At 46.5% G+C, this 13585-nt stretch overlaps 1 protein-coding gene across 1 annotated transcript in view; it reads right to left on the reverse strand.

Annotated features, from left to right (window-relative positions):
• Xylt1 (xylosyltransferase 1) overlaps nucleotides 1-13585 on the reverse strand; it is a 296511-nt gene that overhangs the window by 39914 nt on the left and 243012 nt on the right. The window contains exon 6 of the mRNA XM_028867781.2: nucleotides 3039-3119. Coding sequence (XP_028723614.2) covers nucleotides 3039-3119 — 81 coding nt within the window. The remainder of the gene's footprint in view (nucleotides 1-3038; nucleotides 3120-13585) is intronic.

Raw genomic sequence — 13585 nt, forward strand, 5'->3', positions numbered from 1 at the left:
ATAAACAATGCACATCTCAACCCTCATCTGAGAAGCTTCTAGTAGAAGTAAATGGCAACTAACAGAGAAACACAACTGGACACGGTGAAGACAATAAGAGACGACAAAGTATTAAATGAGACCTTCTCCCCAGGCTCAGGGACAGTTGCTGAAGAGGGGACAGAAAGACTGTCGGAGCCAGAGGCGGTGGATGACTGTAAGGAAACACTGTCTTCTGGACACGGGGGCAGCACACATGACCTCACAGCAGTTGTGCCGGCATGCACAAGACCCGAGCGAGTGCAAGTCAGACCAAATCCCAGCATGGAGAGGGGAGGTGGGCATGAAGTCCTACTTCCAGCTAAGAAGCTCCTGACAACTGATAGCTGCTGGAGGAGGGAGGGGGAGAACACAGTCCCTGGTAAGTTGACCATGCTCCAGTGGAAGGCCACAGTGCCAAGGATACATGGGCATCACAAGTTGGTTTTGATGGTTTTAAATATTTTTGCTTTAGAATTAAAAATAAAAAGGGTTCAAAGTAGGGTGTGTAGGGAAGAGGATGGGTCTGGGAGGAGTTGGGAAAAAGGATGAATATAATCAAACACATTGTGCAGGCTGGTTTTTAATGTCAATTTGACACAGGCTAGAGTCATTTGAAAGGAGGGAACCTCAACTGAGAAAATACTTCCATAAGATCAGACTGTAGGTAAGCCTGTAGAGCATTTTCTTAATTAGTGATTGATGGGGGCGGGCCCAGCCCATTGTGAGTGGTGCCATCTCTGGGCTGGTGGCCCTGGGTGCTAGAAGAAAGCAGGCTGAGCAAGCCATGATGAGCAAGGCAGTAAGCAGCACCCCTCCATGGCCTCTGAGTCAGCTCTTACCTCCATGTTCCTGCCCTGTTTAGTTCCTGTCCCAACAGCCTTCGATGATGATCAGCGATGTGGAAGCATATGCCAAATAAACCCTTTCCTCCCCAAGTTATGTTGGTCATGGTGTTTCATCACAGCAATAGTAACTTAAGGCACACACTGTGCAGAATTCTCAAAGAACTGATAATTAACAAACAAATCACTTGGTACACTGGAGCAAGGCAGGGCTGGCACACAGGGAGGTAACACCCTGAGGGAATGTTGGATTGGCCTCTTTGGACATACTCAGTAGGGCTTGAGTCCTACCCCTGCCCTAATTCTTCGAGTCCAACATTTCTCTGTATCTCATCTTCCTTGCTTGCAAGATAAAATCAGTGAGTGAGTTGTTAGTGGCCACAACCTAAAGCTGGAAAATCAAGTCAACACTCAAGAAAATGGAATCATCAAGGCTTGGTGCTGTCGTTTGAGCTGCTCAATTCAGCCATACCCGAAGTTAGTGTAACTTGTTCCGGTAACTCTCCCCATCCACAAGTTAGCCCGAAGTGGGCTTATGTCACTCACTGCCAAAGAATTCTTTGTGCCACAGCACTTGTGAGGGAATATCCCTGCCCACTGGGTAGAGGCAATGGGGGATGGGCTCTGGGAAGCCTAGTTCACACATTAGGGGAAGAATTGACTAACAAAGAAAAGTAAGTTGTAGGCAATGGCACATTAATTCATTTTGTTACTAAATTAATGCTAAAAACATATTGTCCTTAATTCATGTAAATGAGAGAGTGCCAGCTTGGGATGTAAAGAGTGAATATAGGAACATGTAAACAATTTTGATCTGAGATACTTGGGCTTTATGGTTTGAAAGACAGGTGCGAGGAACATGTCCTGCTGCTCTGAGCCCTGTAGGTACTATATGCCCACCACTGGTGTACCTGGGTCATACAGGGTGTGCTCATACATGCAGGACAGAGAGCTGGGATACATTCCTACTTTGGTTTTTATGCTTACCATGGCAATGACATCATCATCATCATCATCATCATCATCATCATCCTCATCATCCCAGGCAACATCTCATTTAATCCTACCCACATAGGACTGTTGCTATTTCACTCTACTGGTAAAGGAATGGCCTCAGAGAGGTTCAGCTACACAAGTAAGTACTTTACAGACCGAGCCATCTCCTCAAGTCAAGCTCCTAGTTTTTGACCCTGCTTACTCTGAGTGGGAGAGGTGGGGGTTCTAAATCCCTCTAGTCTCTATCCATACCAGCAGTGGGAGGAAGTGTGGAAGACACAGACTGGAAGGTTGGACCTCTGGATTTAACTTCATGCTATCATGAGTCTTTCATCTGGAAAGTAAATCCTTTTAGGGTCTGAAGATGCTCTTGTTGACTGCTAGAGCAGTGTCTGGCATGTGGCTGGCATGAGGTAAGTAGCTCTTGAGTGATAGGCACAAGGATTAAATGATGGGGGGTGATGATTTAGATGCAGTCCTCAATCTGCCTCCCAACAATATGAGAATTAACCATGACTACTCAGCTCCTAGGATTATCAGAATAAAAATGAACTCATAAAATTCCTTGGGAAAACAAAGATGTAGAAGGTTCTATGTGGGCTGGTGGTGGTGGGGGATGGTACAGCTGATAATGAAGTGTTTGCTGTATAAACATGAGAATCTGAGTTTGATCCCCAGAACCCATGTGAGAGAGTCTGTCTCAAAAATAAAATGGTGGATGATACCTGAGGTATGATGCTTGGGGCTGTCCTCTGGCTTCCACATGTGCACACACACAGGTGCATATGCACCTGCATATATGTGTGCATTCCATACATATATGTAGACAGGTACATGTGCACCTGCATACACATGTGCACCCCATACATATACATAGACTGGTGCATGTACACCTGCATACACATGTGCACCCCATATATTATACAGACAGGTGCACATGCATCTGCACACACATGTGCACCCAAACACTCATGCAAGCATCCACATACAGGAGTAAATTCAAAAGATTTCTTGGGAGAAAAGCTTTGAGCCTGCGAGAATCATCTGCTTCTCTGTCCTTGGCCAACAAGAGGGACCCTTGAGCTCTCACACAGGTGACTTTTCTCTGGTTGTATAAAATCAATCCATAAGAAAGGCCCCAGTGACAGCTTCCCATTTCTGTGGTGCCCAGTGCATTACCTTGCATTGTCCCGGCCATGTGATTTCAGGAAATTCATATCTCGGTATCGGGAGAGAAATGCCACCAGCTGATCATTTGTCCTGTGGAAACAAACAGGAGAGAAAGTCAGGGTCCTCTGTAGAGCATGGGAGTGTTGGGCCTTGCCTCCCTTCTTAGTCCTAGGAAACAGATTTCACTATTTTCCTGTTCTGACCACACCACACAGCCTCTAGGCAGGTCTTGTCCCTGGGCCTGCCACATTATGCAAGAACAGGCTGTGTTCTTCTGGCTATTGTGTTGTAACATCCCAGAAAGGGGAAATTTATGGAGAGAAAGGGTTTATTTTAGCTTACAATTCCTGGTTATTGTCCCTCACTGCAAGCAACAGCTTGAGATGGCTGGACACACCACACCCATAGTCAAGAGCAGAGAAGAGTGAATACATGCTCATTCACTGTCTTGACTGATTGTCATGCTCAACCTGGTTTCTCCACGGTTATACAGGTCAGGTCCTCCCCCCACCCACCCAGTGAACGGTGACGTACACAGTGGGCTGGGTCTTGCCACATCAATTAATTCTGACTATGCCAATCCTCAGATATGACACAGGCCAAACCAATATAAACAATCTTTCATTACAACTGTCTTCCCAGGTGATCCTAGGTTTTGTCAAGTTGATAGTTACAGCTAACCAGCATATGTAGCTAGAGTTTTCCTGCCTTGCCCATAGTCAGGACAAATCTTTGTCACCCGCCAGTCCCACAGCGGCTCAGACCCAACCAAGTAAACACAGAGACTTATATTGCTTACAAACTGTATGGCCGTGGCAGGCTTCTTGCTAACTGTTCTTATAGCTTAAATTAATCCATTTCCATAAATCTATACTTTGCCACGTAGCTGGTGGCTTACCGGCATCTTCACATGTTGCTGGTCATGGCGGCAGCTGGCAGTGTCTCTCCGCCTCAGCCTTCTGCTTCCCAGAATTCTCCTCTCTCCTTGTCCCACCTACTTCCTGCCTGGCCACCCACTTCCTGCCTGGCCACTGACCAATCAGTGTTTTATTTATTGACCAATCAGAACAATTTGACATACAGACCATCCCACAGCAAGCATAGGCTGTGTATCTCTCTCCCACACACTTCACTGTACAAGAAAATCTGAGAACAGCATTGTGTCTTACATGCTTTGGTATCTATGCTCAGCATTGGGTGTGGCCAACAATAGCCATCAGTATACCTAATGTCATATACAAATCAGCCTCAGGGCCTTTGCACTTACTGTGCCTAGGCCATTGCATCATATATCTCTTAATTTCTAGCCTGCTCTTATCATTTAGGTCTTTCAAATGTCTTTTATTCAGATAGGTTTTTTTTTTTTGGCCATTCCACCTAAAGTAGCCCCTGCCTCCTCCACCCCATCTTTATCACATCACAATGTTGATTTAAATTACTCTATCACCATTTGAAAGCACTCTCTTAGTTACCTTACAATATAAGGTCCACAAGGAGAGAGTCATTCTTGGCACACAGTAGGCCCTACACTAATGTCTGGTGAATGAATGAGTGATGAAGAAAGAATGCAGGAATTAAGATGAGCTGATTGAGTACCAACTCCTTTAGTGCACAGTGAGCAGTGAATGAATCCAAGTGCTCGATAACCACTGGGCTGTGGATTGAGAGAGCTTTAAAAAATATGAAGCGCCGTGCAAACGGATGACATTGTTCCCAGCATTGTTATCCCAAATTTATCACCATCAATCTCAGCGTTCACAGTGCCGTCACAGCTAATCAGCTTGTGCATACAGCTGTGACAGTATTTTAAAAGGCAGTCACACAGGTCTCCATCTGCCAGAGATGCAGTCGCCTCTTCCACTGAACAAACCCAAACAGGTAAATGGTCCTGATGTGACAGCTCCTCTGTCACCAGGCTGCTCTGCTTGGGGGGAGTGCTTCTAAGAGGGCAGGGGCTAACCACTCTTCCGGATTGGGTGAGGTGGGAAAAAAGAGGCTCTGTGGGAACACAATGGGGTTGGACTCTTTGTATGTGTGTGTGGTGCACGGGTTAGGGTGTGTCGCTTCTCTGTACGTGCCTGTGAATGTTGGTGCAAGCACACATGTGCCATGGCCTGTGTACGGAGGTCAGAGGACAACCTTGGAACCCCCACCTTCCATCTTGTTTGAGTCAGGGTCTCTAGTTCACCACTACACACACAAGTCTGGCTGGCCTGCAAGCTTCTAGGGAGTTGCCTGCTTCTGTCTGCTATCTCACAGTCAGAATGCTGGGGTTACAGATGCTCACTGCTGCTTCTGCCTTTCTGTGGATGCTGGAGTTTTAAACTCAGGTCCTCATGCTTTGAGTAACACATGCTTTTTCTATGGTGCCACCTCCCTAACCCTAATGCTGGACTAAAGAGAAGCAGGGCAGTGTCTTAGAAAGCAATGCCCAAGCTCCAGAAAGAAAAGGATCTGGAAGTGAATTCCAGCTGCACTGCCACAGCCCATGCCATGTGTAAAGGATAAACAAGCCACCAGACCCTCTGAACAGTGGCCCTCTGTCAACTCTTTTCCTCCTGGCTGCTCATATTTAAACACACTGAGCACACCATAGGTTCACCATGCATTTTCATCAGGAGGATGGGTAGATTTAAGGTCACATAGTAGGTGCACATTCAATGCACACTGCTCTGCTCTTTCTACCTCTCAGCTGCCTGGTCTTGCTGTAGGATAATGCTCTCATACACCGAAAGATTTGTCACTTGAATTAGTTTAATAAAATGCCGATTGGCCAGTAGCCAGGCAGGAACTATAGGTGGGGTGACCAGACTAGGAGAATTCTGGGAAGAGGAAGGGCGGAGTCGGGAGTCACCAGCCAGAAGTAGAGGAAGCAAGATGAGAATGCCACACTGAGAAAAGGTACCAAGCCATGTGGCTTAACATAGATAAGAACTATGGGTTAATTTAAGTGTAAGAGTTAGTCAGTAATAAGCCTGAGCTATCAGCTGATTATTTATAAGCAATATTAAGCCCCCAGTCAATTATGTGGGAAGCAGCTGCCAGGTATTTGGGAGTTGATGGCGGGACAGACACCTCCGTTTACTTGGTCTGTTCTACCCTCAGCCCTCAACCCCTCTATCTGCCACTCCGTCGAATAGCCACTCTGAACGCTCATCCACTCATTGGATGGTGCATGTTGACTAACTCATAAATCCAGTTGAATGGAAAGGATGGAACAGAGCAGTGAAGAGATACTGAGGTGAAAATAAGTATGGTCAATGTCCCAGCCTCTTACTGGGGTGGCGGATGCCTGAAGAGCCTCCTGCATCTGCAGCCTGGTAAAAGTCCATTGTATACAGTACGCAGCACTCTCCTGATGTACACAGAGGTGAATCCTAGGCGTAGATCCGAAAGGCCAGCCTTCATGTGTCCTGACAGTGACAACCAAGGTGGCCAAGGTTCTGAGGTTCCTGTGGCCTGGTGCTAAAAAGGGCCTCCAAGTTGCTGCTGGGGTAAGCAGCAATGCAACGTCCTTATAAAGAAACCGTCTTTCCCAGCCATTGAGAGGTCCACTGCATTTCCTCGCCGCCTCAGCCACTCTTATTTACCAAACCCTTTGCCACACTCTGCGACAGTTCATTATTGTCGCTCTGATGAATAAAGGGACAAGTTAACCTCTGAATGGGTCTCCAGCAACAGGAATAATAAACAGGGCCTCTTGGGAAGCTTAGGTGGGAGGACTGAAGGGGCTGAGGCCAAGCTCCAGGAGCCCCCTCTGGGAAGTCTCAGGCCTCCCAGGGTCAGCCTGCTGTGGCTCCATTTGGCAACCCCAGAAAGCATCTTTCAGGGCTGAATCTAGGGCCATTTTCGCATTTCCCGCTTCACCGGGTCCCCATCTGATGGGAATGAATAGGCATTTAGCGAATTTACTTAGCGGTGCTTCCACATGAAATCATCTCAAAAGATGACATCTTAGGGGGAGAGTGGTCAGGCAGGGGTTTTCCAGGCGGAACCTGTGCATAAAGCCCCCTTTCAAAGCAAAGCCCTATGTGTTTGATGAGTGAGCTTGCGGAATTGGCTGGATCGGTGGGGTGAGGGGGACTACTGCTTACTCCATCTGGCCAGGGAACCCTGTAGCTCCCTGCCTGCCCCTCTCTGTAAAATGCCTGCTCGAATTCTGGTCAACCAATCCCTGCCCCTGCTCAAAAAGGAGATGGGATTTGGCTGGGGACCAATTCTCCCGATTGCTCCTTTCAGGCTCCTGTCAATAATTGCTTACATATTTAGTTCACTCCAGATAATGAACAACTTGTGATCTGCTGATATTTTACCCCAGTCCAGTCTTGCTGGCTTGTACACACACACACACACACACACACACACACACACACACACACACTTTTATAGAACAGTCTTTCTCTATGCCACTCCCATTGCTCATTCTTGGGACCTGTGTAGCCAGTTCCACCTTCTGCTAACATGATCATAACATAATAACACAAGTTATTCAGAGGTCAATCTATCTCTTGTTGATTGCTGGTGCCCACTGCTGCAACCACTAGGGCCACGGAAATACCTGTTTCAATATGTAACATGTAAGTAAATGCTGAAGCCAGCTTATTGGTGGCCACATGGGAATCAGAAGTGAATGCATAAATAAGAGAGTCATAAAATAAGGCCTCAGACTGTGACCATCATTGGCCATGCACCATGGTCTAGCTTCAGGGCATATGCTTGGCTGTGTTTTTACCTCATTTGATATTTACGAAGATGCTGTACAGTGAGTTTCACTCTCATCTGACACTCTGGATGGCTAGACTCAGAGACATTAGGTCATGAAGGAAAATGCAGAACCAGGCTTGGGACCTGGTTCTGATGTTACGGCTGGTGCTCTTGATAAATAACCCACTCTGCAAAATACAGGCAGTGAATGAGTGGGAGGATGGGTGAATTCCATCTCAGGAGTGGAAGAAAAAACTGCAGGTGCAGTAAGGGGCTCCACTCACAGCCTGGTCTTCAAATCAGAGGCCACTATGAGAGACACTGCAGCTGGGGCTGGAGAGATAGCTCAACCGTTATGAGCACTGGATGCTCTTGCAGAGGATGGGGTTCAGTTTCCAGCACCTTCATGGTGGCTCACAAACATCTATAACTCCAGTTCCAAGGGACAGTGCTGTGGGATGTTGTTCTGTATGCTGTGAATATGTGTTGCTCTAATTGGTTGATAAATAAAAAGCTGATTGGCCAGTAGCCAGGAAGGAACTAAAGGCAGGGTAAGCAGATAAAGAGAAGCTGGGAAGAGGAAGGCTGAGTCAGGAGTCACCAGCCAGACACAGAGGAAGCGAGATGTGAGGGCAGAAGTGAGAAAAGGTACCAAGCCACATGGTTAAACATAGATAAAAATTACGGGTTAATTTAAGTGTAAGAGCTAGTCAGTAATAAACCTGAGCTAATGGCTGAGCAGTTACAAATAATATTAAGCCTCTGTGTGTTTACTTGGGGACATGAGTGGGACAGATTTGTCCCGACTGTTGGCCAGCTGGGACACAGAAAAAATTCCAGCTACAGGATAGAACCCCACCTTTCTGGCCCACACAGGCCCTGCACACTCTTTAAGAAAGAGAAAATAAAAACACTGTATCTCAGGTCTTATCCAAGACCTACTGAGATAAACTTGACTTCTTTTATCTTTGTGTGTGTGTGTGTGTGTGTGTGTGTGTGTGTGTGTGTGTGTGTGTGTGTGTAGGTCAGAGGTCAGCCTCAGGTGTCACTTCTTTGGCACTGTCCATCTTGCTTTTATTTGTTTTGTTTTGTGTTTGGGGGGCAGGGTCTATCATCGGACAGGAAGTAGACTGTCTTGGCCAGTGAGCCCCAGAGATCTGCCTGCCTCATTTCCACAGTGCCAAGATTACAAACATGCACCACCACAACCCCTGGGGATCGAGCTCAGGTCCAGGCGCCTGTGCAGCAAGCACTTGACCCACTGAGCCACATCCCTGGCTTGAGATCAGTTTGACTTCTTATGGTTTCCATGTGATAGATACACCCTTGTCAGTTTGAGAAGCTCTGCTCTGCTGTGTAGGAGAAGCAGTAACTCTTCTCTTCTTTCCACTCTCTGGTCCCTGAGGGCCCTCTGGATGCCTATGCTTAGAGGGAGTTCCTTTCATCTCTTTAAGGTATAAACCTCAGGTGTTGGGAGTATTAAATAGAACCATGCATGTAAGACCTCTATAATAGCACCCGGCACGGGGTAAGTCTTCGACAAATGTTAGCTGTCATTTAATAGTATCACTGCCATCTCAAACATCAGACACTTAAGACATTTTGATCCAAGGAAAGCAATGAAAGGACCCAACTTGACTCCGACTTGGAGGGCTTTCTGTGCTTAAGATCCATAAAATATCCTGCAGAGCACAGAGTAGGAAATAAGACTTTGAAGGAATTTGTCCTCGTCTCTCCATGGGTTTAAGAGTTAGGAGACGTCTCCTAGAGAACACAACACCATTTTCATGGCCACAATTCTGAATACAGAGACATATATGTTGAGAGCAACAGCTCTGACACTCCCTCAGCAGCCAGAATCTCAGGTTCCTCAAAGAAAGGTACTCTGTATCTACAGAGTCAGAGTCAAGCAAGGCTGACGTGCTGACAGTGATTGACAGGTGAGAAGTCAGAATCTGTTCAGTCTCTACTGGGAAGGGGTCCAGAATAGATTCAGCTGCATGTCCTTCCAACCACTGTTCTCATCCTAAACCAATTTCCCAAAGCTGGAGGCTGAAAAGGACCCCAAGAGGCACCTACAGCATCAGGGTTAGGCTGGTAGATTAAAGCCAGGGTGATACACACGACATCTATGGGTGTTGGAATTAAACCCCATGGCACTGCCCAGAGAATGTAGATCCCACAGGGTTTGGACTGAGGTGGACTGGCCATTGTGTGGCAGAAATGTACATGCCAGGTGTAGGATGGGTGTATGTGTGAAGAGGGGTGAGTTGAAGACACAAGAGTTGGAGGCATCTTTATTCTGAGCTCTGAATGGGCAGTACTGTTTCAATGTCTAGCTCTAGAATGGTATATTATCCATCATTTCTTTATATCCACATTTAGTGTGTTTGTTTGTTGCAGACTAGGCTAGAGCTGTACCATTGAGCTATCTCCCCTGTCCTGCCCGTTTAACTCAGACATCACTTTAGTTTCATCCTAAGCAGCAATATTCACAGCCCTTGATGTTCTCATCTTTTTTATTGTGCCAAGATGACATAAATAACAGAAATCTTGCCAGCTTTACTATTTGGGGGGTATAGAGCACAACTGTAATGAATACAGTCACACTGTTGTACAGACACCAGCACTGCCCACCTTCAGCACTCTTCTGTCCCACAAAATCAACTCCCCTCTCCCTCTTTCTCAGTCTCTAGGCATTATAATTTTCTTTTGTTTTTATAGCTTTGACAACTCACTATTTTATAGATGTTGAACTATAGAGAATTTCTTTGTGCGAACAGCCTGCTGAGTTTCATCTATGCTGAAGTGTGTGTTGGAATTTCTTTCCTTTTTGGGGGTTGAATAATATTCTGATCTGTGATTTTTTTTTTTTTTGAAAAGTTAGACATGAAAACTCAGCGATCACTCATCTACATGCATCCCAAGAAAACCCAGTAGTCGTGGATGTCAACAGAAGATTCAACTGCTCTGGCTAATGGAGTCCCAGGATATGACATTCTAATTCTGAGATTGGGTGGTTCTTGGTAAATGGAAACGAGTTCTTACTCCAAACACAAAGGCTCTACCAAAGGTTTGTGTGCGTATGAGCTGGAGGAAGAAGACACACACTACAGGAGTGAGAAGCTGATCCTTTTATGAGAAACCAAGAAGTCAGAAAGCAATGAGGGAGTGCTAACAGTGACCTATTTATCCTGTGTGTTCGTACACACACACATTAGGGTCCGTGTGTCTCTGCATGCATAGAGGCCAGAGGAGGAGGTCAGGAATATTCCTTTATCGCTCTCTGTCTTACTCCTTTGAGACAGGGTCTCTCGCTGAACCTGGAGCTTGATATTTTCCATCTACAGTGGCAGCCAGCAAGCCCCAGAGATCCCACTGTCTCTGCCCAGTAAGCACTGGGGGTACAGATACGTTTGTGGCCATGCTCAGCTTTTTACATGGGTGCTGTGATCTGAACGCAGATCCTCATGTTTTCACAGCAAGCACTCCTACCCACTGAGCCATGCCCTAGCCCCCTACTCTTTTTCAGTTTTTCATTGTGGGAGTTTAGATTGCAGTGAGATGAAGAACTGGCTATCTGCCATGGGTGTAAGGACAGAGATGCTAACTGTAAAAGTGGTAGGTAGGGCATCCTGGAAAGACTAACAGACACTTGGCAGTGAGGGTAGGTTGGCCAGGCTGGGGTCAAGGCTTCTTCCTTTCTCATAGTATCAGCAATGAAAGGGACCCTGGAGGACCACATCACCTCATAACAAGGTGAAAATGACCTCTTGTCAGGCTAGGGTATGGGATATGAACAGAACTACCCTCCATGCCTGGGGCAGCTGGTGCCTATCTGTTAGGTAACAACACTGGGGTTTTCCATCTGGATCCAGGAGCAGCACCTTGGACAGTTACTTCCTAGGTGCCTGACTAGAGTTACAGGGAGGGAGGAAGAAACTTTGTGTCTAGATCCCTTCAGTTCCTCCAGGACTTGCACATTGTAGGTGCTCACAAATATTCACTGCTATGCTTGTGAAGTGCCAAAGGGGAGTGACATCATACTAGCTCAGCTCTCGCTGCCACCATTGTCACATGTCTGCCCCATGGACATGACGCCATCATTCCATACTTGTTTGTCAGAAGGACATGATGCTCTGAAATCCAGGAGTACCATCCCTCGCTTTTGCATCCCAGTCTTTACCCACTCTAGGAATTCACCTCTCTGTCTCTGCACAGAGATCCAGGGGAGACTTAGGATAGTGAATTCCAAGCTCAAGGAGCTTGTGAGAATATGCATAACAACGACACTTGTGGAACCATCCTCCTTTGCTTTCTTACCAACTGCTAAGTGCTCATCTCTTCAAATGTTACAGCCCTATGCAGCAGGTGCTTCTTCTACAGAGTGAAGCCTGTCGGGAAATGAGGCAGTGCCTTGTCTGAAGTCTGAGGGATGGCTGAACAAAGCTGAAGACCTCAGTCCCACAGCAGTGAAGCATGTCTCAATCCCACTTTCCACTTGGTGGGCAAGGTTCAGCAATGTGGTTGTTTCTTTAGAAACAGGACAATAATCGCCTTCCAAAGTCTCATGCTTCCTTTGGAGGGTGCTGTCTACTGAACACAGTTGCACTGTAGAAGTTGACACAGACACAGTGCAAGGTTTGAATCTCCACAACTCACTTCAAACCCAAACCCACCATCTCTGTTTCCCCTATGGCAGTCCATCATCACCTGGATGAAGGCCTCTCTGCTTACATGGTTTACTTTTGGGTTTATAGGAAGTTGAGGCACTTTCAAGCCTCTTTCTTCAAGGCTCCTGATGTTATTAGCACAGACATCAATGGCACCTTCTTCCTAAGAAATCAGGGAAATCAGGAAACCCAGGACTCCAGAACAGAAAAGGAAAGTTTGAGGTTGTCTGAAGACCAGCAGAAGCGAAGGAATCAGAAAATAAAGCCAGTCCCAGATACAAATTTAACCAAAATTTGCACAGAAGATGCTGGGGAATTGTTTGGAAAGTTCTGGGTGCTGTATTTGTTTCTGGATGCCATAGGTATAATTACAGCACCATGGGCACCCAGGGAAAGTGAACAGGCTCACACACCATCCTGCCCCCAGACTGGGCTCTCACCCACTAGGCATTCACTGGGTCTTTCTACAACATGAGTTTTGTGTGTTACCTCTTCCACTTACTGCCCTTCGGGGACTATCCATCAGGGGCAGGCCAGCGTGCTAACTGCTTCGCCAGACACACAATCTGCTCACAGTCAAACTGCCCACTCCAACTTTGGGACTACTTGACTTGAAGCTTTCTAACTGTTCTACCCTCTATCCTGACAGGTCCTTCCTGTAACACACACGTGTGACAGGAATGGGTGACAGCCACCGTCACGATACAGCAACGTCCTTGTGATACAGGTGAGTCACAAGCAACCGAAGGAATCATGAAACACACACCCAAAGCATACCAAGGAGACCGTGGGGACAGTCCCTCCCTTCACACAGGCAGCAGTCTGGAGAGCCACCTGGATAATAAAACCCAATCACTGTTAATTGGATTTACCTTTTTGTTACTTACGAAAATGATGTGCCACTAAAACATGCTCATTGCATTTGAAGGGACCTGCAAATCATTTTGCCAAGCTTCGACAGGTTCACAGAGCATTTGAGAGAAACACATTTCTCATTTTAAACACACATATGCCATCTGAAGAGGCTGTTTATCTGATGTTCCATCAGTGAGCACTCTGAACACACCAGTCCTTCCTCAAGATGGCTGTAATAGAAAGGTGACTGACAGGGATCAGCACCAAGAGGCCCAGTTGGACCTGAGGCTGCTAGAATCATGAACAAATTAAATTGTAGCCTGC

The sequence above is a fragment of the Peromyscus leucopus genome, chromosome 1 (genome assembly GCF_004664715.2).
Source record: "Peromyscus leucopus breed LL Stock chromosome 1, UCI_PerLeu_2.1, whole genome shotgun sequence".
NCBI lineage: Eukaryota > Metazoa > Chordata > Mammalia > Rodentia > Cricetidae > Peromyscus > Peromyscus leucopus.